Source organism: Pseudophryne corroboree, chromosome 3 (assembly GCF_028390025.1).
Source record: "Pseudophryne corroboree isolate aPseCor3 chromosome 3, aPseCor3.hap2, whole genome shotgun sequence".
Lineage (NCBI taxonomy): Eukaryota > Metazoa > Chordata > Amphibia > Anura > Myobatrachidae > Pseudophryne > Pseudophryne corroboree.
The window spans coordinates 47,823,733-47,847,435 of record NC_086446.1 but is presented as its reverse complement, the minus strand read 5'-3'; the positions used below and the strand labels follow the sequence as shown (position 1 = coordinate 47,847,435).

Genomic DNA, 23,703 nt, shown 5'->3' with positions numbered 1-23,703 from the left:
AGTTCACAAGCTAATGCATCACAGGCATGATCCCTAAAGGTGGAGGTTGGGGGACCAGCCAGAGTGGGCCACAGGGAAAATCCCGTGTACCCCTGTTGGCCAGTACAACCCTGTATGTATGATCCATTTTTAATATAACATTTAACCTTTGTTTTTGTAATGTGATAAAAAAATATAAGAATTTACTAATTCTATTTCTCGTAGTCCGTAGTGGATGCTGGGGACTCCGTAAGGACCATGGGGAATAGACGGGCTCCGCAGGAGACTGGGCACTCTAAAGAAAGATTAGGTACTATCTGGTGTGCACTGGCTCCTCCCTCTATGCCCCTCCTCCAGACTTCAGTTAAGGAAACTGTGCCCGGAAGAGCTGACATTACAAGGAAAGGATTTTGGAATCCAGGGTAAGACTCATACCAGCCACACCAATCACACCGTATAACTTGTGATAACTTTACCCAGTTTACAGTATGAACAACAAATGAGCATCACTCAACGGATGCCTCATAACAATAACCCTTTATTAAGCAATAACTATATACACGTATTGCAGAAAATCCGCACTTGGGACGGGCGCCCAGCATCCACTACGTACTACGAGAAATAGAGAAAATAAGAATTTACTCACCGGTAAATCTATTTCTCGTAGTCCGTAGTGGATGCTGGGTGCCCGTCCCAAGTGCGGACTTAATGCAATACGTGTATATAGTTATTTCTTTATAAAGGGTTATTGTTATGAGCCATCCGTTGAGTGATGCTCATTTGTTGTTCATACTGTAAACTGGGTAAAGTTATCACAAGTTGTACGGTGTGATTGGTGTGGCTGGTATGAGTCTTACCCTGGATTCCAAAATCCTTTTCTTGTAATGTCAGCTCTTCCGGGCACAGTTTCCTTAACTGAGGGCTGGAGGAGGGGCATAGAGGGAGGAGCCAGTGCACACCAGTAGTACTAAATCTTTCTTAGAGTGCCCAGTCTCCTGCGGAGCCCGTCTATTCCCCATGGTCCTTACGGAGTCCCCAGCATCCACTACGTACTAGGAGAAATAGATTTACCGGTGAGTAAATTCTTATTTTCTCTAACGTCCTAGTGGATGCTGGGGACTCCGTAAGGACCATGGGCATTATACCAAAGCTCCCAAACGGGCGGGAGAGTGCGGATGACTCTGCAGCACCAAATAGGCAAACACCAGGTCCTCCTCAGCCAGCGTATCAAACCTGTAGAATTTTGCAAAAGTGTTTGAACCCGACCAAGTAGCAGCTCGGCAAAGCTGCAATGCCGATACCCATCGGGCAGCCGCCCAAGAAGAGCCCACTTTCCTTGTGGAATGGGCTTTTACTGATTTTGGATGCGGCAATCCTGCCGCAGAATGAGCCTGCTGAATCGTATTACATATCCAGCGAGCAATAGTTTGCTTTGAAGCAGGGGCACCCATCTTGTTGGGTGCATACAGGATAAACAGCGAGTCAGTCTTCCTGACTCCAGCCGTTCTGGTTACATAAATCTTCAAAGCCCGGACCACGTCCAGCAACTTGGAGGCCTCCAAGTCACGAGTAGCCGCAGGCACCACAATAGGTTGGTTCAGATGAAAAGATGATACCACCTTTGGTAGAAATTGTGGACGAGTCCTCAATTCCGCCCTGTCCATATGAAAAACCAGATAGGGGCTTTTACATGACAAAGCCGCTAATTCTGACACACACCTAGCCGAAGCTAAGGCCAACAGCATGACCACTTTCCACGTGAGGTACTTTAGCTCCACGGTCTTAAGTGGCTCAAACCAGTGGGATTTCAGGAAATCCAACACCACGTTAAGATCCCAAGGTGCCACTGGTGGCACAAAAGGGGGCTGAATATGCAGCACTCCCTTAACAAACGTCTGAACCTCAGGCAGTGAAGCCAGTTCTTTTTGAAAGAAAATGGATAGGCCCGAAATCTGGACCTTTATGGACCCTAATTTTAGGCCCATAGTCACCCCTGACTGTAGGAAGTGCAGGAATCGCCCAACTGGAATTCCTCTGTAGGGGCCTTCCTGGCCTCACACCAAGCAACATATTTCCGCCATATACGGTGATAATGCTGTGCCGTCACGTCCTTCCTAGCCCTTATTAACGTAGGAATCACTTCATCCGGAATGCCCTTTTCCGCTAGGATCCGGCGTTCAACCGCCATGCCGTCAAACGCAGCCGTGGTAAGTCTTGGAACAGACAGGGCCCCTGTTGCAACAGGTCCTGTCTGAGAGGCAGAGGCCATGGGTCCTCTGTGAGCATCTCTTGCAGTTCTGGGTACCAAGTCCTTCTTGGCCAATCCGGAACAATGAGTATTGTTCTCACTCCTCTTTTTCTTACAATTCTCAGCACCTTGGGTATGAGAGGAAGAGGAGGAAACACATAGACCGACTGGAACACCCACAGTGTTACCAGTGCGTCCACAAATATCGCCTGAGGGTCATTGACCAGGCGCAATACCTTTCTAGCTTTTTGTTGAGGCGGGACGCCATCATGTCCACCTGTGGCAGTCCCCATCGATTTGCAATCTGCTTGAAGACTTTTTGATGAAGTCCCCACTCTCCCGGGTGGAGGTTGTGTCTGCTGAGGGAGTCTGCTTCCCAGTTGTCCACTCCCGGAATGAACACTGCTGACAGTGCTTGCACGTGATTCTCCGCCCAACGCAGAATCCTGGTGGCTTCCGCCATTGCCACCGTGCTTCTTGTGCCGCCCTGGCGGTTTACATGGGCGACTGCAGTGATGTTGTCTGACTGAATCAGCACTGGTTGGTTTCGAAGCAGAGGCTCCGCTTGACTCAGGGCATTGTATTTGGCCCTTAGTTCCAGGATATTGATATGCAGACAAGTCTCCTGACTTGACCACAGCCCTTGTAAGTTTTTTCCCTGAGTGACTGCCCCCCATCCTCGAAGGCTTGCATCCGTGGTCCTGTATGCCGAACCTGCGGCCCTCGAGGAGGTGAGCACTCTGCAGCCACCATAGAAGAGACACCCTGGCCCTGGGGGACAGGGTGATCAGCCGATGCATCTGAAGATGCGATCCGGACCACTTGTCCAGCAGATCCCACTGAAAGATCCTTGCATGGAACCTTCCGAAGGGAATGGCTTCGTATGACGCCACCATCTTTCCTAGGACTCGCGTGCAGAGATGCACCGATATCTGTTTTGGCTTTAGGAGGTCCCTGACCAGAGTCACGAGCTCCTGAGCCTTCTCCTCCGGGAGAAACACCTTCTTCTGGTCTGTGTCCAGAATCCTGCCCAGGAAGGGCAGACGCGACGTAGGAATCAGCTGCGACTTTGGAATATTCAGAATCCAGCCGTGCTGCTGCAATACTTCCTGAAAGTGTGCTACGCTGATCAGCAACTGCTCCCTGGACCTCGCCTTTATGAGGAGATCGTCCAAGTATGGGATAATTGTAACTCCTTGCTTCCGAAGGAGCACCATCATTTCCGCCATCACCTTGGTAAATATTCTCGTGCCGTGGACAGGCCAAACGGCAGCGTCTGGAATTGGTAATGACAGTCCCGAACCACAAACCTGAGGTACTCCTGATGAGGTGGATAAATGGGGACATGCAAGTAAGCATCCTTGATGTCCAGAGATACCATAAAATCCCCTTCCTCCAGGCTTGCAATGACCGCTCTGAGCCATTCCATTTTGAACTTGAATTTCTTCAGATAACTGTTCAGGGATTTTAAAGTCAAGATGGGCCTTACCGAACCGTCCGGTTTCGGTACCAAAAACATCGTGGAATAGTAACCCCTTCCTTGTTGAAGGAGGGGAACCTTTACAATCACCTGCTGGAGGTATAGCTTGTGAATTGCCGCCAGCACTACCTCCCTTTCCGTGGGTGAAACTGGCAAGGACGATTTTAGGAAACGGTGAGTGGGCGTCACTTCGAATTCCAGCTTGTATCCCTGAGACACAATTTGTATAGCCCAAGGATCCACCTGTGAGCGAACCCACTGGTGGCTGAAATTTCGGAGACGCGTCCCCACCGCTCCTGGCTCCGCCTGTGGAGCCCCAGCGTCATGCGGTGGATTTAGTGGAAGCCGGGGAGGACTTTTGTTCCTGGGAACTAGCTGTATGGTGCAGCCTTTTTCCTTTACCCCTGCCTCTGGCAAGAAAGGATGCACCTCTGACTTTCTTGCTTTTCTGAGAACGAAAGGACTGCATTTGGTAATACGGTGCTTTCTTTGGCTGTGAGGGAACATAAGGCAAGAAATTTGACTTCCCAGCTGTAGCTGTGGAAACGAGATCCGACAGACCATCCCCAAATAATTCCTCACCCTTATAAGGCAAAACATCCATGTGTTTTTTAGAGTCGGCATCCCCCGTCCATTGCCGAGTCCATAAGACCCTTCTGGCAGAAATGGACATTGCGTTTATTCTAGAGCCCAGCAAGCAAATGTCCCTCTGGGCATCCCGCATATATAGGACAGCGTCTTTGATATGTCCCTGGGTCAGTAGAACAGTGTCCCTGTCCAGGGTATCCATTTCCTTCGAGAGGATATCAGTCCATGCTGCTACCGCACTACACATCCAGGCCGAAGCAATAGCTGGCCTCAGTAGTGCACCAGAATGTGTATAAACAGACTTCAGGATAACTTCCTGCTTTCTATCCGCAGGATCCTTTAGGGCGGCCGTATCCTGAGACGGCAGGGCCACCCTCTTAGACAAGCGTGTCCACGCCTTGTCTACCCTAGGAGAGGATTCCCAGCGTAACCTGTCCGTTGGCGGGAAAGGATACGCCATCAGTAATCTTTTGGAAATTATTATTATTATTTCCTATCAGGGGAATCCCACGCTTTTTCACATAACTCATTTAGCTCATGTGAAGGGGGAAAGGTCACCACTTGCCTTTTTTCCCCATACATATGAACCCTCTTGTCAGGGACAGGGTTTTCCTCTGAAATGTGCAATACATACTTCATTGCTATAATCATGTAGCGGATAACTTTAGTCATTTTAGGATGCAACTTTGCCTCATCGTCATCAACACTGGAGTCAGATTCCGTGTCGGCATCTGTGTCAACTACCTGGGATAGTGGGCGCTTATGAGACCCTGACGGCCTCTGAACTGTAGGATCAGACATGGGTTGAGACCCGGACTGTCCCAAGGCTTCAGCTTTATCCAACCTTTTATTCTAGGAGCTTACATTATCATTTAACACCTTCCACATATCCATCCAATCAGGTGTCGGCACCGTCGGCGGCAACACCACATTCATCTGCACTTGTTCTGCCTCCACGTATCCTTCCTCATCAAACATGTCTACACTGACGTAACGACACATCACACACACACACACAGGGAATGCTCTGACTGAGGACAGGACCCCACAAAGGCTTTTTGGGGAGACAGAGAGAGAGTATGCCAGCACACACCCCAGCGCTTTATAACCCAGGGATTACACTGTAATGTAGTGTCCACCCAGTAGCTACTGTTTGTAATACTTTTGCGCCTAAATTTATGTGCCCCCCCTCTATTTTTTACCCTTTTTGCACTTGGATACTGCAGGGGAGAGCCTGGGGAGCTTCTTTCCAGCGGAGCTGTGAAGAGAAAATGGCGCTCGTGTGCTGAGGAAGAAGGCCCCGCCCCCTCAGCGGCGTACTTCTGTCCCGCTTCTATGTGTAAAAAATGGCGGGGGCTCGTACATATATACAGTGCCTGACTGTATATATGTATTATTTTGCCAAAAGGTATCCTAATTGCTGCCCAGTCCCCAGCATCCACTAGGACGTTAGAGAAAGAGAAGATCACATAAGAACAGGTTACAAATGTATATCAACAACAAAAATCTTTTTTTAAAAAAATGTAAAAAATTAAATGAAGCTGATTGAAGATTTACGATTGAGTAAGTGGCCCTACACATTTGACGATGCGCCGCCGAGGTGCCCGACGGCCGACACGGCCGACGAGCGACCCGGCGGCGGGGGGGGGGGGGGGGCAGTGACGGGGGGAGTGAAGTTTCTTCACTCCCCCCATCACGCGGCTCCATTGAAGTGCAGGCAAATATGGACTAGATCGTCCATATTGGCCTGCATGCACAGCCGACGGGAGACCAGCGATGAACGAGGGCGGGGCCGCGCATCGTTCATCGCTGGAGTCTCCACACTGAAAGATATGAACAAGTTCTCGTTCATTTATGAACGAGATCGTTCATATCTTTCAGAAAATCGGCCAGTGTGTAGGGCCTATAAGTCATAGGCAAAAATATACTGAACATTTTTTGCTACTTTACACTTGTAAACACAAAAATGTAAACACCAAACAAAAAATAAACAATTTCTGTGTTTCACTCTCCTTAGGCAGAGCACGAAGGCAGCAGATAGTCCAGGACGAACCCCAAGACCCAGCTTCCTCACCCTCTCAACCACCCTCTCCCATCATTCCTCCACCCCTTCTCAACCACCCTCCCCCCAACAATCTGAATCTTCCGCCTCATCATCCTCCTCCCCATCTCAAGCACCCGCACCTCCTCAATCTGCCTCCTCCTCAGCATCATCCACCTCTCAAACACCCGCACCCCCTTAATCTGCCTCCTCCTCATCATCCACCTCTCAAACACCGGCACCCCATCAATCTGCCGCCTCCTCAGCATCCACCGCTCAAACACCCGCACCCCTTCAATCTGCCTCCTCCTCATCATCCACCTATCAAACACCCGCACCCCCTCAATCTGCCTCCTCCTCATCATCCACCTCTAAAGCCCCTGCACCCCCTCAATCTGCCTCCTCATCATCCACCTATCAAACACCCGCACCCCCTCAATCTGCCTCTTCCTCATCATCCACTTCTCAAACACCCGCACCCCCTCAATCTGCCTCCTCCTCAGCATCATCCACCTCTCAAACATCCGCGCCCCCTTAATCTGCCTCCTCCTCAGCATCATCCACCTCTCAAACACCCGCGCCCCATTAATCTGCCTCCTCCTCATCATCCACCTCTCAAACACCCGCGCCCCCTTAATCTGCCTCCTCCTCATCATCCACCTCTCAAACACCCGCACCCCCACAATCTGCCTCCTCCTAATCATCCACCTCTCAAACACCCGCACCCCCTCATTCTGCCTCTTCCTCATCATCCACCTCTCAAACACCCGCGCCCCCTCAATCTGCCTCCTCCTCATCATCCACCTCTCAAACACCCGCACCCCCTCAATCTGCCTCCTCCTCATCATCCACCTCTCAAACACCCGCACCCCCTCAATCTGCCTCTTCCTCATCATCCACCTCTCAAACACCCGCACTCCCTCAATCTGCCTCCTCCTCAGCATCATCCACCTCTCAAACACCCGCGCCCCCTTAATCTGCCTCCTCCTCATCATCCACCTCTCAAACACCCGCACCCCCACAATCTGCCTCCTCCTCATCATCCACCTCTCAAAACACCCGCACCCCCTCAATCTGCCTCTTCCTCATCATCCATCTCTCAAACACCCGCACCCCCTCAATCTGCCTCTTCCTCATCATCCACCTCTCAAACACCCGCACCCCCTCAATCTGCCTCCTCATCATCATCCACCTCTCAAACACCCGCGCCCCCTCAATCTGCCTCTTCCTCATCATCCATCTCTCAAACACCCGCACCCCCTCAATCTGCCTCCTCCTCATCATCCACCTCTCAAACACCCGCACCCCCTCAATCTGCCTCTTCCTCATCATCCACCTCTCAAACACCCGTGCCCCCTTAATCTGCCTCCTCCTCATCATCCATCTCTCAAACATCCGCACCCCCTCAATCTGCCTCCTCCTCATCATCCACCTCTCAAACACCCGCGCCCCCTCAATCTGCCTCTTCCTCATCATCCATCTCTCAAACACCCGCGCCCCCTCAATCTGCCTCCTCCTCAGCATCATCCACCTCTCAAACACCCGCGCCCCCTTAATCTGCCTCCTCCTCATCATCCACCTCTCAAACACCCGCACCCCCTCAATCTGCCTCCTCCTCATCATCCACCTCTCAAACACCCGCACCCCCTCAATCTGCCTCTTCCTCATCATCCACCTCTCAAACACCCGCACCCCCTCAATCTGCCTCTTCCTCATCATCCATCTCTCAAACACCCGCGCCCCCTCAATCTGCCTCCTCCTCATCATCCACCTCTCAAACACCCGCACCCCCTCAATCTGCCTCCTCCTCATCATCCACCTCTCAAACACCCGCACCCCCTCAATCTGCCTCTTCCTCAGCATCATCCACCTCTCAAACACCCGCGCCCCCTCAATCTGCCTCCTCCTCATCATCCATCTCTCAAACACCCGCACCCCCTCAATCTGCCTCTTCCTCATCATCCACCTCTCAAACATCCGCACCCCCTCAATCTGCCTCCTCCTCATCATCCACCTCTCAAACACCCGCACCCCCTCAATCTGCCTCTTCCTCATCATCCACCTCTCAAACACCCGCACCCCCTCAATCTGCCTCCTCCTCATCATCCACCTCTCAAACACCCGCGCCCCCTCAATCTGCCTCTTCCTCATCATCCATCTCTCAAACACCCGCGCCCCCTCAATCTGCCTCCTCATCATCCACATCTCAAGCACCCGCACCCCCTCAATCTGCCTCCTCATCATCCACCTATCAAACACCCGCACCCCCTCAATCTGCCTCCTCATCATCATCCACCTCTCAAACACCCGCACCCCCTCAATCTGCCTCCTCCTCATCATCCACCTCACAAAAACCCGCACCCCCTCAATCTGCCTCCTCCTCATCATCCACCTCTAAAGCACCTGCACCCCCTCAATCTGCCTCCTCCTCAGCATTATCCCCCTCTCAAACACTGGCACCACCTCAATCTGTCTCCTCATCATCCCCCTCTCAAGCACCTGCACCCCCTCAATTTGTCTCTTCATCATCATCATCATCATCATCCCCCTCTCCGCACCCCCTCAATCTGTCGCCTGATCATCCCCCTCTCAAGCACCTGCACCCCTCAATCTGTCTCCTCCTCCTCCCCCTCCTCCCCCTCTCCGCACCCCCTCATCATCCCCCTCTCAACCACCCGCACCCAATCTAAATCAAAGCATCCTTGATATTCACACACCTTTCCAATCAGATCCTCCTTCCCCCATCCAACCTCCCACCCCCTTTCAAGCACCTTCCCCCATTCAACCTACCACCCCCCTCTTTGGGGTCAGAAAATGAGGAGGAGGGCGAGTGGGCCACTATGGCCCCAGAATTTCAAGATGGGGATGATCGACCGGATCTGGAGCCTAGTAATTTTAATAAATCAAAACATTTCAGGTATAGAAATATAAAACAAGAAAAAAAGGCATTTGTTTCCCCCAGCACCCTGAATGATAACCGTAACCAGATATAAATTCCACATAATAATAGAATTCAGAGATCTTCGTTACACATATTTGCGCAAATGTGTGAATAAGCCCCAAAGCCGCATCAAGGCATCTCTGTATATTTGGGGTCCCTAGCACTTTATCTAGGTGCAGGGTGTGGCACCCCAAAACACCAGCATAAGCCAGAAAGCCCAGCGTAGCATACCAGTGAAAAAATAAGATTTTACTTACCGGTAAATCTATTTCTCGTAGTCCGTAGTGGATGCTGGGACTCCGTAAGGACCATGGGAACAGACGGGCTCCGCAGGAGACAGGGCTCTTTAAGAAAGAATTTGGATACTGGTGTGCACTGGCTCCTCCCTCTATGCCCCTCCTCCAGAACTCAGTTAGATAAACTGTGCCCGGAAGAGCTGACAGTACAAGTAAAGGATTTTGGAATCCAGGGCAAGACTCATACCAGCCAAACCAATCACACCGTATAACTTGTGATAAACTTACCCAGTTAACAGTATGAACAACAGTAGCGCATCAGAGCAACACAGATGCAACTATAACATAACCCTTATGTACGCAATAACTATATACAAGTATTGCAGAAGAAGTCCGCACTTGGGACGGGCGCCCAGCATCCACTACGGACTACAAGAAATAGATTTACCGGTAAGTAAAATCTTATTTTCTCTAACGTCCTAGTGGATGCTAGGGACTCCGTAAGGACCATGGGGATTATACCAAAGCTCCCAAACGGGCGGGAGAGTGCGGATGACTCTGCAGCACCGAATGAGAGAACTCAAGGTCCTCCTCAGCCATGGTATCAAACTTTTAGAACTTTGCAAAAGTGTTTGAACCCGACCAAGTAGCAGCTCGGCAAAGCTGCAATGCCGATACCCCTCGGGCAGCTGCCCAAGAAGAGCCCTCCTTCCTTGTGGAATGGGCTTTTACTGATTTTGGCAGCGGCAATCCAGCAGCCGAATAAGCCTGCTGAATCGTGTTACAGATCCAGCGAGCAATAGCTTGCTTTGAAACAGGAGCACCCAGCTTGTTGGGTGCATACAGGATAAACAGCGACTCAGTTTTCCTGACTCTAGCCGTTCTGGCTACATAAACCTTCAAAGCCCTGACCACATCTAGTAACTCGGAATCCTCCAAATCACGAGTAGCCGCAGGCACCACAATAGGCTGGCTCATATGAAAAGATGACACCTCTTTGGGCAGAAATTGTGGACGGGTCCGAAATTCTGCTCTGTCCATATGAAAAACCAGATAGGGGCTTTTATGTGACAAAGCCGCTAATTCTGACACACGCCTAGCCGAAGCCAAGGTTAATAGCATGACCACCTTCCACGTGAGATATTTTAACTCTACAGTTTTAAGTGGTTCAAACCAGTATGACTTCAGGAAACTCAACACCACGTTAAGATCCCAAGGTGCCACTGGAGGCACAAAAGGGGGCTGCATATGTAGCACTCCCTTTACAAACGTCTGAACTTCAGGCAGAGAAGCCAGTTCTTTTTGAAAGAAAATAGACAGGGCCAAAATCTGGACCTTAATGGAACCCAATTTAAGGCCCAAAGTCACTCCCGCCTGTAGGAAGTGAAGGAAACGGCCCAGCTGGAATTCCTCTGTAGGGGCCTTCCTGGCCTCACACCAAGCAACATATTTTCGCCATATACGGTGATAATGTTGAGCTGTCACGTCCTTCCTAGCCTTTATCAGCGTAGGAATCACCTCATCCGGAATGCCTTTTTCTGCTAGGATCGGACGTTCAACTGCCATGCCGTCAAACGCAGCCGCGGTAAATCTTGGAACAGACAGGGCCCCTGTTGCAACAAGTCCTGTCTTAGAGGCAGAGGCCACGGGTCCTCTGTGAGCATTTCTTGCAGATCTGGATACCAAGTCCTTCTTGGACAATCCGAAACAATGAGTGTTATTCTGACTCCTCTTTTTCTTATGATTCTCAGCACCTTGGGTATGAGAGGAAGAGGAGGAAATACATACACCGACTGGAACACCCACGGTGTCACTAGTGCGTCCACAGCTATCGCCTGAGGGTCTCTTGACCTGGCGCAATACCGCTGTAGCTTTATGTTGAGGCGGGATGCCATCATGTCCACCTGTGGCAGTTCCCACCGACTTGCAATCAGAGTGAAGACTTCCTGATGAAGTCCCCACTCTCCCGGGTGGAGGTCGTGCCTGCTGAGGAAGTCTGCATCCCAGTTGTCCACTCCCGGAATGAACACTGCTGACAGTGCGCTTACGTGATTCTCCGCCCAGCGAAGAATTCTGGTGGCTTCCGCCATTGCCACCCTGCTCCTTGTGCCGCCTTGGCGGTTTACATGAGCCACTGCGGTGATGTTGTCTGACTGAATCAGAACCGGTTGGTCGCGAAGCAGGTTCTCCGCTTGACGTAGGGCGTTGTATATGGCCCTTAGTTCCAGGATGTTGATGTGAAGGCAAGTCTCCTGACTTGACCACAGACCTTGGAAATTTCTTCCCTGTGTGACTGCCCCCCACCCTCGGAGGCTTGCATCTGTGGTCACCAGGACCCAGTCCTGAATGCCGAATCTGTGGCCCTCGAGAAGGTGAGCACTCTGCAGCCACCACAGGAGAGACACGCTGGCCCTGGGGGATAGGGTGATTAACCGATGCATCTGAAGATGTGATCCGGACCATTTGTCCAGTAAGTCCCACTGAAAGGTCCTCGCATGGAACCTGCTGAAGGGAATGGCCTTGTATGATGCCACCATCTTTCCCAGGACTCAAGTGCAGTGATGCACTGACACCTGTTATGGTTTTAATAGGTTCTTGACCAGGGTCATGAGTTCCTGAGCCTTCTCTATCGGGAGATAAACCCTTTTCTGGTCCGTGTCCAGAATCAAGCCCAGGAAAGGCAGACGAGTCGTAGGAAACAACTGCGACTTTGGAATATTTAGAATCCAGCCGTGTTGCCGTAACACTTCCAGAGAAAGTGATACGCTGTTCAGCAACTGCTCTCTTGATCTCGCCTTTATGAGGAGATCGTCCAAGTACGGGATAATTGTGACCCCTTGCTTCCGCAGGAGTACCATCATTTCTGCCATTACCTTGATAAATATTCTCGGTGCCGTGGAGAGACCAAACGGCAACGTCTGAAATTGGTAATGACAATCCTGTACCACAAATCTGAGGTACGCCTGATGAGGTGGATAAATTGGGACATGAAGGTAAGCATCCTTTATGTCCAGAGACACCATAAAATCCCCCCCTTCTAGGCTTGCGATGACTGCTCTGAGCGATTCCATCTTGAACTTGAACCTTTTCAGGTATATGTTCAGGGATTTTAAATTCAATATGGGTCTGACCGAACCGTCCGGTTTCGGTACCACAAACATGGTCGAATAATAACCCCTTCCTCGTTGAAGGAGGGGAACCTTGACCACCACCTGCTGAAGATACAATTTGTGAATTGCAGCTAACACTATCTCCCTCTCTAAAGGGGAAGCTGGCAGGCCCGATTTGAGGTATCGGTGAGGGGGCATCTCCTCGAATTCCAGCTTCTATTCCTGAGACACAATCTCTATAGCCCAGGGATCCACCTGGGAGTGAACCCACTTGTGGCTGAAATTTCGGAGACGCGCCCCCACCGGGCCTAGCTCCGCCTGTGGAGCCCAAGCATCATGCGATGGATTTAGTGGAGGCCGGGGAGGACTTCTGTTCCTGGGAACTAGCTGTGTTGTACAGCTTCTTTCCTCTGCCCCTGCCTCTGGCAAGAAAGGACGCACCTCGGACTTTCTTGCCTTTTTGTGATCGAAAGGACTGCATTTGGTAATACAGTGCTTTCTTAGGTTGTGAGGGAACATATGGCAAAAAATTTTACTTTCCAGCCGTAGCTGTGGAGACCAGATCCGATAGACCCACCCCAAACAACTCCTCACCCTTGTAAGGTAAAACCTCCATGTGCCTTTTTTGAGTCGGCATCGCCTGTCCACTGCCGAGTCCACAGGAGCCTTCTGGCAGAAATCGACATTGCATTTATTCTAGAGCCCAGAATGCTAATGTCTCTTTGAGCATCTCTCATATATAGGACAGCGTCTTTTATGTGCCCCAGGGTCAATAATATAGTATCCTTGTCCAAGGTATCTAGTTCCTCAGATAAGGTATCCGTCCATGCTGCTACAGCACTACACACCCAGGCCGACGCAATTGCCGGCCTTAGTAAGGTACCTGAATGTGTATAAATGGACTTCAGGGTACCCTCTTGCTTTCTATCTGCAGCATCTTTTAGGGTGGCCGTATCCTGTGACGGCAGGGCTACCCTCTTGGATAAGCGTGTCAGAGCTTTATCCACCCTGGGGGAGTATTCCCAGCGTAACCTGTCCATTGGCGGGAAAGGATACGCCATAAGCATCCGCTTGGAAATCTGCAGTTTTTATCTGGAGATTCCCAAGCCTTTTCACATAACTCATTTAGCTCATGTGAGTCCGTAGTGGATGCTGGGCGCCCATCCCAAGTGCGGATTGTCTGCAATACTTGTACATAGTTATTGTTAACTAAATCGGGTTATTGTTGTTATGAGCCATCTATCCATAGGCTCCTCTGTTATCATGCTGTTAACTGGGTTCCGATCACAAGTTGTACGGTGCGATTGGTGTGGCTGGTATGAGTCTTTCCCGGGATTCATAAATCCTTCCTTATTGTGTACGCTCGTGCGGGCACAGTATCCTAACTGAGGCTTGGAGGAGGGTCATAGGGGGAGGAGCCAGTGCACACCAGGTAGTCCTAAAGCTTTACTTTTGTGCCCAGTCTCCTGCAGAGCCGCTATTCCCCATGGTCCTTACGGAGTTCCCAGCATGGTCCTTACGGAGTTCCCAGCATCCACTACGGACTACGAGAAATAGAATTATCGGTAAGTAAATTCTTATTTTCTTCTAGCAAGCTCAGGAGAGCTCACTAAGTAGCACACAGCTCGTCCGGGCACAGATTCAAACTGAGGTCTGGAGGAGGGACATAGAGGGAGGAGCCAGAGCGCACCAGTATCCAAATTCTTTCTTAAAGTGCCCTGTCTCCTGCGGAGCCTGTCTGTTCCCATGGTCCTTACGAAGTCCCCAGCATCCACTAGGACGTTAGAGAAAACTATAGTGTTAATAAATTAGTATTTACGAAGCCGAAGCTATAGAGAAAGTGATACAAAAATGAAATGCAATTAAAATAGAGAAATAGTGTTAAAAAATGAATAAGTGAAAAGTGTTAATAGAATGTAAAGGTATGCCACACTAAGGCCATCCAGCTCAGCCAGTTCAGAGGCACCACACCTCACACCTCCATTACCCCAATCTGGGTCTAAGATTAACCAGCAAGAAGCCACATGATAATGGCTCCTTACTACAATATGTCTAAGCTAAGAGCTACCTACCTTGGAGCAACCCCATAATGCCCGCATTTTTTTTCTTGCTTAGAAATACCCCTCCCTTCGAGTACCTGAATGATATCACTAAGCTAATAGAGTATCTACCAATATATATAGAAATATAAAACAACATGTGGCTTCAATCTATGTCCCTGCAGCTGCTGTGTGAAACCACACCCAACCATTCCCTGCCACAGGTGGACTATTAAGGCAGGCTATCACTGTTGCAGGCCGTGCTGGGATGCATAGTTCCACAGCAGCTATGAGACACACAGGGCCAACACACAGGTAGTGCTGCAGATTTCAGTGAAACTAATACCCCTTTCACATCGCACAAATAACCCGGTATCGACACGGCATATTGCCGTGTCGACCCGGGTCAGTGTGCGATGTGAAAGCACACTGACGGAATTAGCGGGTCGCCTGACCCGGTAATTCAACCCGGTAAAAAAGAAGGGTTTTACCCGGGTTGATTACCGGGTCAGGTGTGGTGTGAATGGGAGCCGCGTCGATGCGACACGGTTCCCATTCACAGCATAGGGAGAGGCGGCGCAGGAGATGAGCTCATCTCCCGGCGCCGCCTCCACCCCCCCCGCTGCTATGGCAACCGACCCGGTATATTGCCGGGTCGGAAAGCCAGCAGCGGAGCGCAAATGCCGGATCCTACCCGGTAAGTACAAGGTTGTCTTACCGGGTAGGATCCGGCATTTGCGGTCTGAAACAGGTATAAAATTGGTTGGCAAAGTTAGTCTGCACAGACATAGAGGTAGGAAGGGCCTGAATATTCCTAATCCACTAAAATATATGTGTTTTAAAAGCCAGACTAGTACAAAATGGTCACACTATCATAGTAAGACAATAACATTGCTAATACATTAATTAAGCTTTAGAATTATTTTTTTTTTAAATGAATAATAAAGGCCTAGGCTAACTACCGTATATACTAGAGTATAAGCCGACTTTTTCAGCACTTTTTTTTATGCTGAAAAAGCCCCCTCGGTTTATACTCGTCACTGCCAGGAAAAAGGGACACGGAGGGCAAAGCGTGCACCTCTCCTGTGTCCGTCCTGCGTCTCCGGCGGGTTTATTAAATTAAGTACCCGTTCGTGAGCTCTGATTGGCTCACGAACTGGCACTTCATTTGACAGACCCGCCGCTGCCGCCGGAAACGGCAGGAGGGTAAGTGTACCTGGCACTGGGGGAGAATATGTGGCACTTGGAGGGAGCATATGTGGCACTGAGGGGGCATATCTGGCACTATGAGGGCATATCTGGCACTATGAGGGCATATCTGGCACTATGAGGGCATATTTGACAGTATGAGGGCATATCTGGCACTGTGGGGGGCATATCTGGCAGTATGAGGGCATAGCTGGCACTGTGGGGCATGTCTGGCAGCATGAGGGGATATCTGGCACTGTGGGGCATATCTGGCAGCATGAGGGCATATCTGGCACTGTGGGGCATATCTGGCAGCATGAGGGCATATCTGGCACTGTGGGGCATATCTGGCAATATGAGGGCTGTGTACGGCTAGAGCTTCATTTGCCACCCTAGGCTTATACTCGAGTCAATACGGTTTCCCAGGTTTTTGTGGTAAAATTAGGTGCCTCGGCTTATATTCGGGTCGACTTATACTCGAGTATATACGGTACCTATTTTTTTTCAAACAACTTAAGATGTGTGTGACACCATTACATAGGGTGGGTAGTGGCCTTACACACTCCATAAACTGAGTTTTGAAAGAAGTGAGACGGAAACATTACAGATGCAGTTTGGATATGTTATATGTGTTTAGTGTACATAAGGATAGATATCTATATTTTAATGTGTAATACAGTATCTCGGCTAATAATGGTTTTGAAATGTGGCTTACAGTTTTTATGACATTAATAAGTAGCATATGTGAAGTCCATAATCATCTTTACAGTGGAATGTAAAATGGACATTCATCTCCACTTATTGCAGATCCTGACCATGGAGACCGAGACCTAGCCTTACGGGCAGACATCCAGGCCTTTCTGGCCAATGTGGAACGTTGAATTTTGTTTTTCTAATTATTTTATTACTTTATTTAAAATCATTTATTAAAAAAAAAAAAAAAAAAATTGGGTTTGTCAAAACACAAACAAAATAAACGTTATTAACTAAGTTATTGTGTTGCGTCTTTATTCTAAAGATAATTAAACCTTTAAAAAATGTATTTAGACAATTTCATCTATCCTCTTATTAATCAATGTGTGTCTTTTTATATTTCTCCGACTTTTTTATTTTATTTTTTATTTTGGGGGTCACTATTTCAAAAAAGATAAAACAAAAATGTAGCTTATAAAGAGCATTACGTGTATGATACAACTAGGACAACAAACATATTTTGTGGATTCAGTATGTTTGTTGCCTTAGTTGCTGAATGTTATTTAACAATTATGTTGTCAAACACTTCCTTTTGCAGAGTTTGATGACTTAATTGATCAATCACATTACAATTTCGTATGGTAATTGTTTAAACATTTCATTGCTTTAAAAAAAAAAAACCCAAAAAATACTATTGTGCGTCTATTTGCTGGCTAGCGAATGCAACGCACAGGTACGAAACGACACATCTACCTAGCGAATGCAACGCATACACATCGCTCCCGTGCGAAGCAGAAAGGGATACACCTCTTTTTTGCACTGCTACACATTCGTTTGTAGTCGTGCACGAGTGGGCTTGAATTTGCACTCCTGCGACGCAATCGTACGCTTGCGAACGCTGCTAGTGTGCGTGCCGAACAGCGATCAGGTTGGAATGACCCCCTTAATTCAGAATTGGACACAGATAGCAGCATACGCAGCAAGATCTGCGTCCATCTCCCCACATGCCGGGGGCCGCTTAGCACAAGGCAAGGCCGCGCAACCGCTGTCAGGTGGTCTGCCGTCATTTTTTAAATCGGAGCGACTGCGTGTGACGTCACGTAGCCGCTCAGAATATTCTCCAGGCACAACCCTGTTCAGCCTGCTGCCCCAGTAAAATGCCACGCCCCACCACCACCGCCACAAACCCCCGCTGTCAATCATCCCACCAAAAGGAGATAAGTCGCACACGCGCACTGCGGCCAATTTGCGTGCGCAGACCAATATGGACGCAACCGCTGTGTACAGACAAGCGGCTGCCTCCATCTTTGAATCAGCCCCTAAATCCCATCTACCTGATCCTCCTGTGGGATCCTGTGATTCTCCTCTGTACAATCCTGGGAATACAGAGAACAGGGACATCTCTCTGGGGTATCTCTGTTACTGGGTCCATCTGTAGGAGACACACAGTGACTGAATAATAGCATAATTGTACATACTGTTAAATCTGTTTCTCTGAATCTATTTGGGAGACACTGCTGTACTTTGGAGCATAGAGGGCGCTAGTGCTGCAGCAGGGCACTGGACACTAATCTTGTTGGCCTGACTCCTACCCCTCTATGACCCTCCCCTAGAAAGACTCCGGTTAATTAACTACAAAGCCTCATTCCCGAGACAGCCCCCCCCCCCCCGGCAGTTTTTTACACAAGCCCTCCATCAGAACCGAGCAAAGCCCTGGCCCCTTCCTGCACTCAGGGGTAATAATTCCGGTCCTATTGTCACCGCAAGGGCCAGGTTTCTACTATACTTTCTTCTTGGTTCAGAAACCAAATGGGTCTATCCTCAATCTCAAACCTCTGCACAAATTAATCAGAGTGGCCAGCTTCTGTATGGAAACCCTCCGCTCTATTGTCCTCGCTATGGTGCCTGGGGACTTTATGGTGTCTCTGGACATTCAGGACGCTTACCTACATGTACCTATAGCGGCCCCTCTTCAACGATATCTCCGGTTTGCTGTCCTACAGCAACATTTCCAATTTCAGTCACTACCATTTGGGCTTTCTACAGCTCCGCGGGTCTTTACCAAACTCATGGCAGTTATGGCAGCCTAGCTTCATCATCAGGGAGCTCTTCTAGATTCTCAAGTTCTGAGAATCTTCGTGCCAGCAGACAAAATATCTGCACTACAGCAACGAGCTTGCAGGTTACTCCACAGTCGCCGAGCTTCAATTCACTCAGCAATGCAGACCATGAGGTCCATGGTGTCCACCAATGACATGGTGGAGGATGCTCAGTTCCACTCCAGACCCTACAACACCTGATCATATCTCGGTGGAATGGGCAGCCCCATCTGATCAGATTCCAGACGATGGTCCTCTCTCTAGAAGTTCACCTGTCCATCTCCTGGTGGTCAGACGTCCCACTTCGACAAGGTTGCCCCTTCTGTATCCCAAATTGGATCCTTCTCACCACAGACGCAAGTCTCCATGGGTGGGGCGCAGAAATTGGCCAACACTCATTTCAAGGCAATAGGACTCCCACTGAAAGAGGCTTAATTATCAACATCCTGGAGCTCTGGGCCATCTACAGGGCACTTACTCTACCTCAGGACATACTTCAGGGCAGGCCATTCCAGGCCCAATCTGACAATGCCACTGCGGTGGCCTACCATTAGTCTTCCAGCCACCAGCTGAGCGTGTAGTCTGGGATGTCAGAATAGGGTTGGTACTCAACCTTCTGGACAAAATATCCAGCTGTAAATAGTCTCGTTTGAAAGAAAGCAAACTGCACCATTCAAAAACAAGAACCCCTTTTCCTTAGGACCTTCATACCATGCAGGATGTTATCTAGCATGAGTGACAAAAGTGATCTGACCGAGGACAACCAGACCAAATTTTCTCCTTCACAGAAAGAATACTCTTTGGCAACATATGAGAAAAAGGAGACCCAGGTAAATCATATGGTGTGCCAGACTGGACTATGGGTAATTGATTATACAATCATGAGACACCAGGGTCACTGATGCAATGTTCAGGTGAGCTACAAAATAAACAACCGACTTCCGGGCCAAGGCACATAGATACGGTAAAGCCTGTATTCTGCTGACATGGGTTCTCCACAGTCCTGGTCCTCAAGTCTGACATGAGGTAATTCCCCCCTCCTACTGACATGGCATCTCACCAGTTCCCCTCATACTAAGATATCTCCACAATAAAACAGTCCCCTCTGCTGACATGTATCCATGCTTGTCCTCCACCTTCCTCTGCTGACATGGGGTCTCCCCAGGTTACCACCAATGTTCATACCGGCTCTCCGCAGTACCACTACCTCCCTCTGATAATATCAAATACCCCCAGCAACCCATACCCTTATGTTGACTTAGTAACCCCCAGTCCTTTGCTGGCATCTACCCCCTCTACTAACATGCCATCAGCCCCCACTGCATTCAGGAGGTCTACACCAGGCTACCACCCTTCCCTGATGACACTGGGTCTCCCCATTACCATACATATATATCACTCCTGTACACCCTGCACCCTCCTGCTTCTGCTAACATGGCAGCCTCCGTACTGTAACTTGTGGGTCCATTCTTGTCTCTAGCTAGGAACTGGGCGCCCTGCTGTGTGGCTTACTATGAATTAGGGGGCTTGGTGCGTGGCTTGCTATTAATTTGGGGGGGGGGGGGCTGCTGTGCAGCTTACTATGTATTGGAGGAAATGCTATGTGGCTTGCTATGTACTGTGAAAATGCTGTGTGGCTTGCTATGTACTGTGAAAATGCTATGTGGTATGCTTTAAATTGGGGACATTACTGTCTAGCTTACTATAAATTGTGTGCAAGAGATGGGAATGGAGTTGGGTCTGATGGGCATTGAAGCGTCATGTGGGGAAGTCTATACAAGTTTTCATACATTTTTGTTTGTGACAATGGTCTGGCTTCTTACCTTAAGGTGGCTAGACAAATGTCCTAATGGAGGCCGGTGTGTGATGTAGCCAGAGAGAGATGCGGAGCCCTGTCCTAATGGAGGCCGGTGTGGTGTAGACAGAGAGATGCGGAGCCTTGTCCTAATGGAGGCCGGTGTGATGTAGACAGAGAGATACAGAGCCCTGTCCTAATGGAGGCCAGTGTGTGATGCCGTCAGAGATGCGGAGCCCTGCCCTAATGGAGGCCGGTGTGTGATGTACACAGAGAGATGCGGAGCCCTGTTCTAATGGAGTCTGGTGTGTGATGCAGTCAATAGAGATACAGAGCTCTGTCCTAATGGAGGCTGGTGTGTGATGAAGTCAGAGAGATGCGGAGCCCTGTCCTAATGGAGGCTAGTGTGTGATGTAGAGAGAGTTGCGGAGCCTTGCACTAATGGAGGCCGGTGTGTGATGTACACATAGAGATACGGAGCCCTGTCCTAATGGAGGCCGGTGTGTGATGCAGTCAGAGAGTTGCGGAGCCCTGTCCTAATGGAGGCCCGCGTGTGATGTAGACAGAGAGATACAGAGCCCTGTCCTAATGGAGGCTCGTGTGTGATGTAGTCAGAGAGATGCGGGGCCTGTCCTAATGGAGGCCGGCGTGTGATGTAAACAGACAGATGCGGAGCCCTGTCCTAATGGAGGCCGGTGTGTGCTGCAGCAGAGAGATGCGGAGCCCTGTCCTAATGGAGGCCAGTGTGTGAGGCAGACAGAGAGATGCAGAGCCCTGTCCTAATGGAGGCCGGTGTGTGATGCAGTCAGGGAGATACAGGGATTAAAAGCTGCAGATGTAAGAAATTGAGGACTGTGAGTAATCTCTTATATGGGGGTATATGAATGTTGGGGTATACTGTATAATACACTTTAGGGGCACATACTGTATGTGTATACATTTTTTAAACATATGTGCTGCACATTGTGGTGACTACACCGTGCACCTTTATATACAATACCTCCCCCGTGATCAGCACCCTGTCCTACACACATCCTAGAGTGAGCACTATGTAGTGTAGCTGTGCCCTGCTCCGGCACTAGCGCCATCTATAATGCCATACACACATCCTACAGTGAGCACTATGTAGTGTAGCTGTGCCCTGCTCCAGCACTAGCACCATCTATAATGCCATACACACATCCTGGAGTGAGCACTATGTAGTGTAGCTGTGCCCTGCGCCAGCACTAGCGCCATCTATAATGCCATACACACATCCTGGAGTGAGCACTATGTAGTGTAGCTGTGCCCTTCGCCAGCACTAGAGCCATCTATAATGCCATACACACATCCTAGAGTGAGCACTATGCAGTGTAACTGTGCCCTGCTCCAGCACTAGCGCCATCTATAATGCCATACACACATCCTAGAGTGAGCACTATGCAGTGTAGCTGTGCCCTGAGCCAGTATTAGCGCCATCTATAATGCCATACACACATCCTAGAGTAAGCACTATGTAGTGTAGCTGTGCCCTGCTCCAGCACTAGCGCCATCTATAATGCCATACACACATCCTAGAGTGCGCACTATGTAGTGTAGCTGTGCCCTGAGCCAGTATTAGCGCCATCTATAATGCCATACACACATCCTAGAGTGAGCACTATGTAGTGTAGTTGTGCCCTGCTCCAGCACTAGCGCCATCTATAATGCCATACACACATCCTAGAGTGAGCACTATGTAGTGTAGCTGTGCCCTGAGCCAGTATTAGCGCCATCTATAATGCCATACACACATCCTAGAGTGAGCACTATGTAGTGTAGCTGTGCCCTGCTCCAGCACTAGCGCCATCTATAATGCCATACACACATCCTAGAGTGCGCACTATGTAGTGTAGCTGTGCCTTGCTCCAGCACTAGCGTATCTATAATGCCATACACACATCCTAGAGTGAGCACTATGTAGTGTAGCTGTGCCCTGCTCCAGCACTAGCGCCATCTATAATGCCATACACACATCCCAGAGTGAGCACTATGTAGTGTAGCTGTGCCCTGCTCCAGCACTAGCGCCATCTATAATGCCATACACACATCCTAGAGTGAGCACGATGCAGTGTAACTGTGCCCTGCTCCAGCACTAGCTCCATCTATGCCATACACACATCCTAGAGTGAGCACTATGTAGTGTAGCTGTGCCCTACTCCAGCACTAGCGCCATCTATAATGCCATACACACATCCTAGAGTGAGCACTACGTAGTGTAGCTGTGCCCTGCTCCAGCACTAGCGTATCTATAATGCCATACACACATCCTAGAGTCAGCACTATGTAGTGTAGCTGTGCCCTGCGCCAGCACTAGCGCCATCTATAATGCCATACACACATCCTAGAGTACTATGTAGTGTGGATGTGCCCTGCTCCAGCACTAGCGTATCTATAATGCCATACACACATCCCAGAGTAAGCACTATGTAGTGTAGCTGTGCCCTGCTCCAGCACTAGCGCCATCTATAATGCCATACACACATCCTGGAGTGAGCACTATGTAGTGTAGCTGTGCCCTGCTCCAGCACTAGCGCCATCTATAATGCCATACACACATCCCAGAGTGAGCACTATGTAGTGTAGCTGTGCCCTGCTCCAGCACTAGCGCCATCTATAATGCCATACACACATCCTAGAGTGAGCACGATGCAGTGTAACTGTGCCCTGCTCCAGCACTAGCTCCATCTATGCCATACACACATCCTAGAGTGAGCACTATGTAGTGTAGCTGTGCCCTACTCCAGCACTAGCGCCATCTATAATGCCATACACACATCCTAGAGTGAGCACTACGTAGTGTAGCTGTGCCCTGCTCCAGCACTAGCGTATCTATAATGCCATACACACATCCTAGAGTCAGCACTATGTAGTGTAGCTGTGCCCTGCGCCAGCACTAGCGCCATCTATAATGCCATACACACATCCTAGAGTACTATGTAGTGTGGATGTGCCCTGCTCCAGCACTAGCGTATCTATAATGCCATACACACATCCCAGAGTAAGCACTATGTAGTGTAGCTGTGCCCTGCTCCAGCACTAGCGCCATCTATAATGCCATACACACATCCTAGAGTGAGCACTATGCAGTGTAGCTGTGCCCTGCTCCAGCACTAGCACCATCTATAATGCCATACACACATCCTAGAGTGAGCACTATGTAGTGTAGCTGTGCCCTGCTCCAGCACTAGCGCCATCTATAATGCCATACACACATCCTACAATGAGCACTATGTAGTGTAGCTGTG

The 23,703-nt window shown here is 49.5% G+C and overlaps 2 protein-coding genes across 3 annotated transcripts in view; one reads left to right on the top strand and one right to left on the bottom strand.

The window, feature by feature from the left end:
- The window catches only part of LOC135057146 (oocyte zinc finger protein XlCOF6-like), a gene marked incomplete at its 5' end in the record, with an annotated part of 352,699 nt that overhangs the window by 145,250 nt on the left and 183,746 nt on the right, over positions 1 to 23,703 (top strand). The window lies entirely within an intron of this gene.
- The window catches only part of LOC135054677 (oocyte zinc finger protein XlCOF7.1-like), a 52,098-nt gene that overhangs the window by 11,809 nt on the left and 16,586 nt on the right, over positions 1 to 23,703 (bottom strand). For both annotated transcript variants that reach the window (XM_063957930.1, XM_063957929.1), the window contains exon 3: positions 17,878 to 17,975. In XM_063957930.1, coding sequence (XP_063814000.1) covers positions 17,878 to 17,975 — 98 coding nt within the window. The remainder of the gene's footprint in view (positions 1 to 17,877; positions 17,976 to 23,703) is intronic.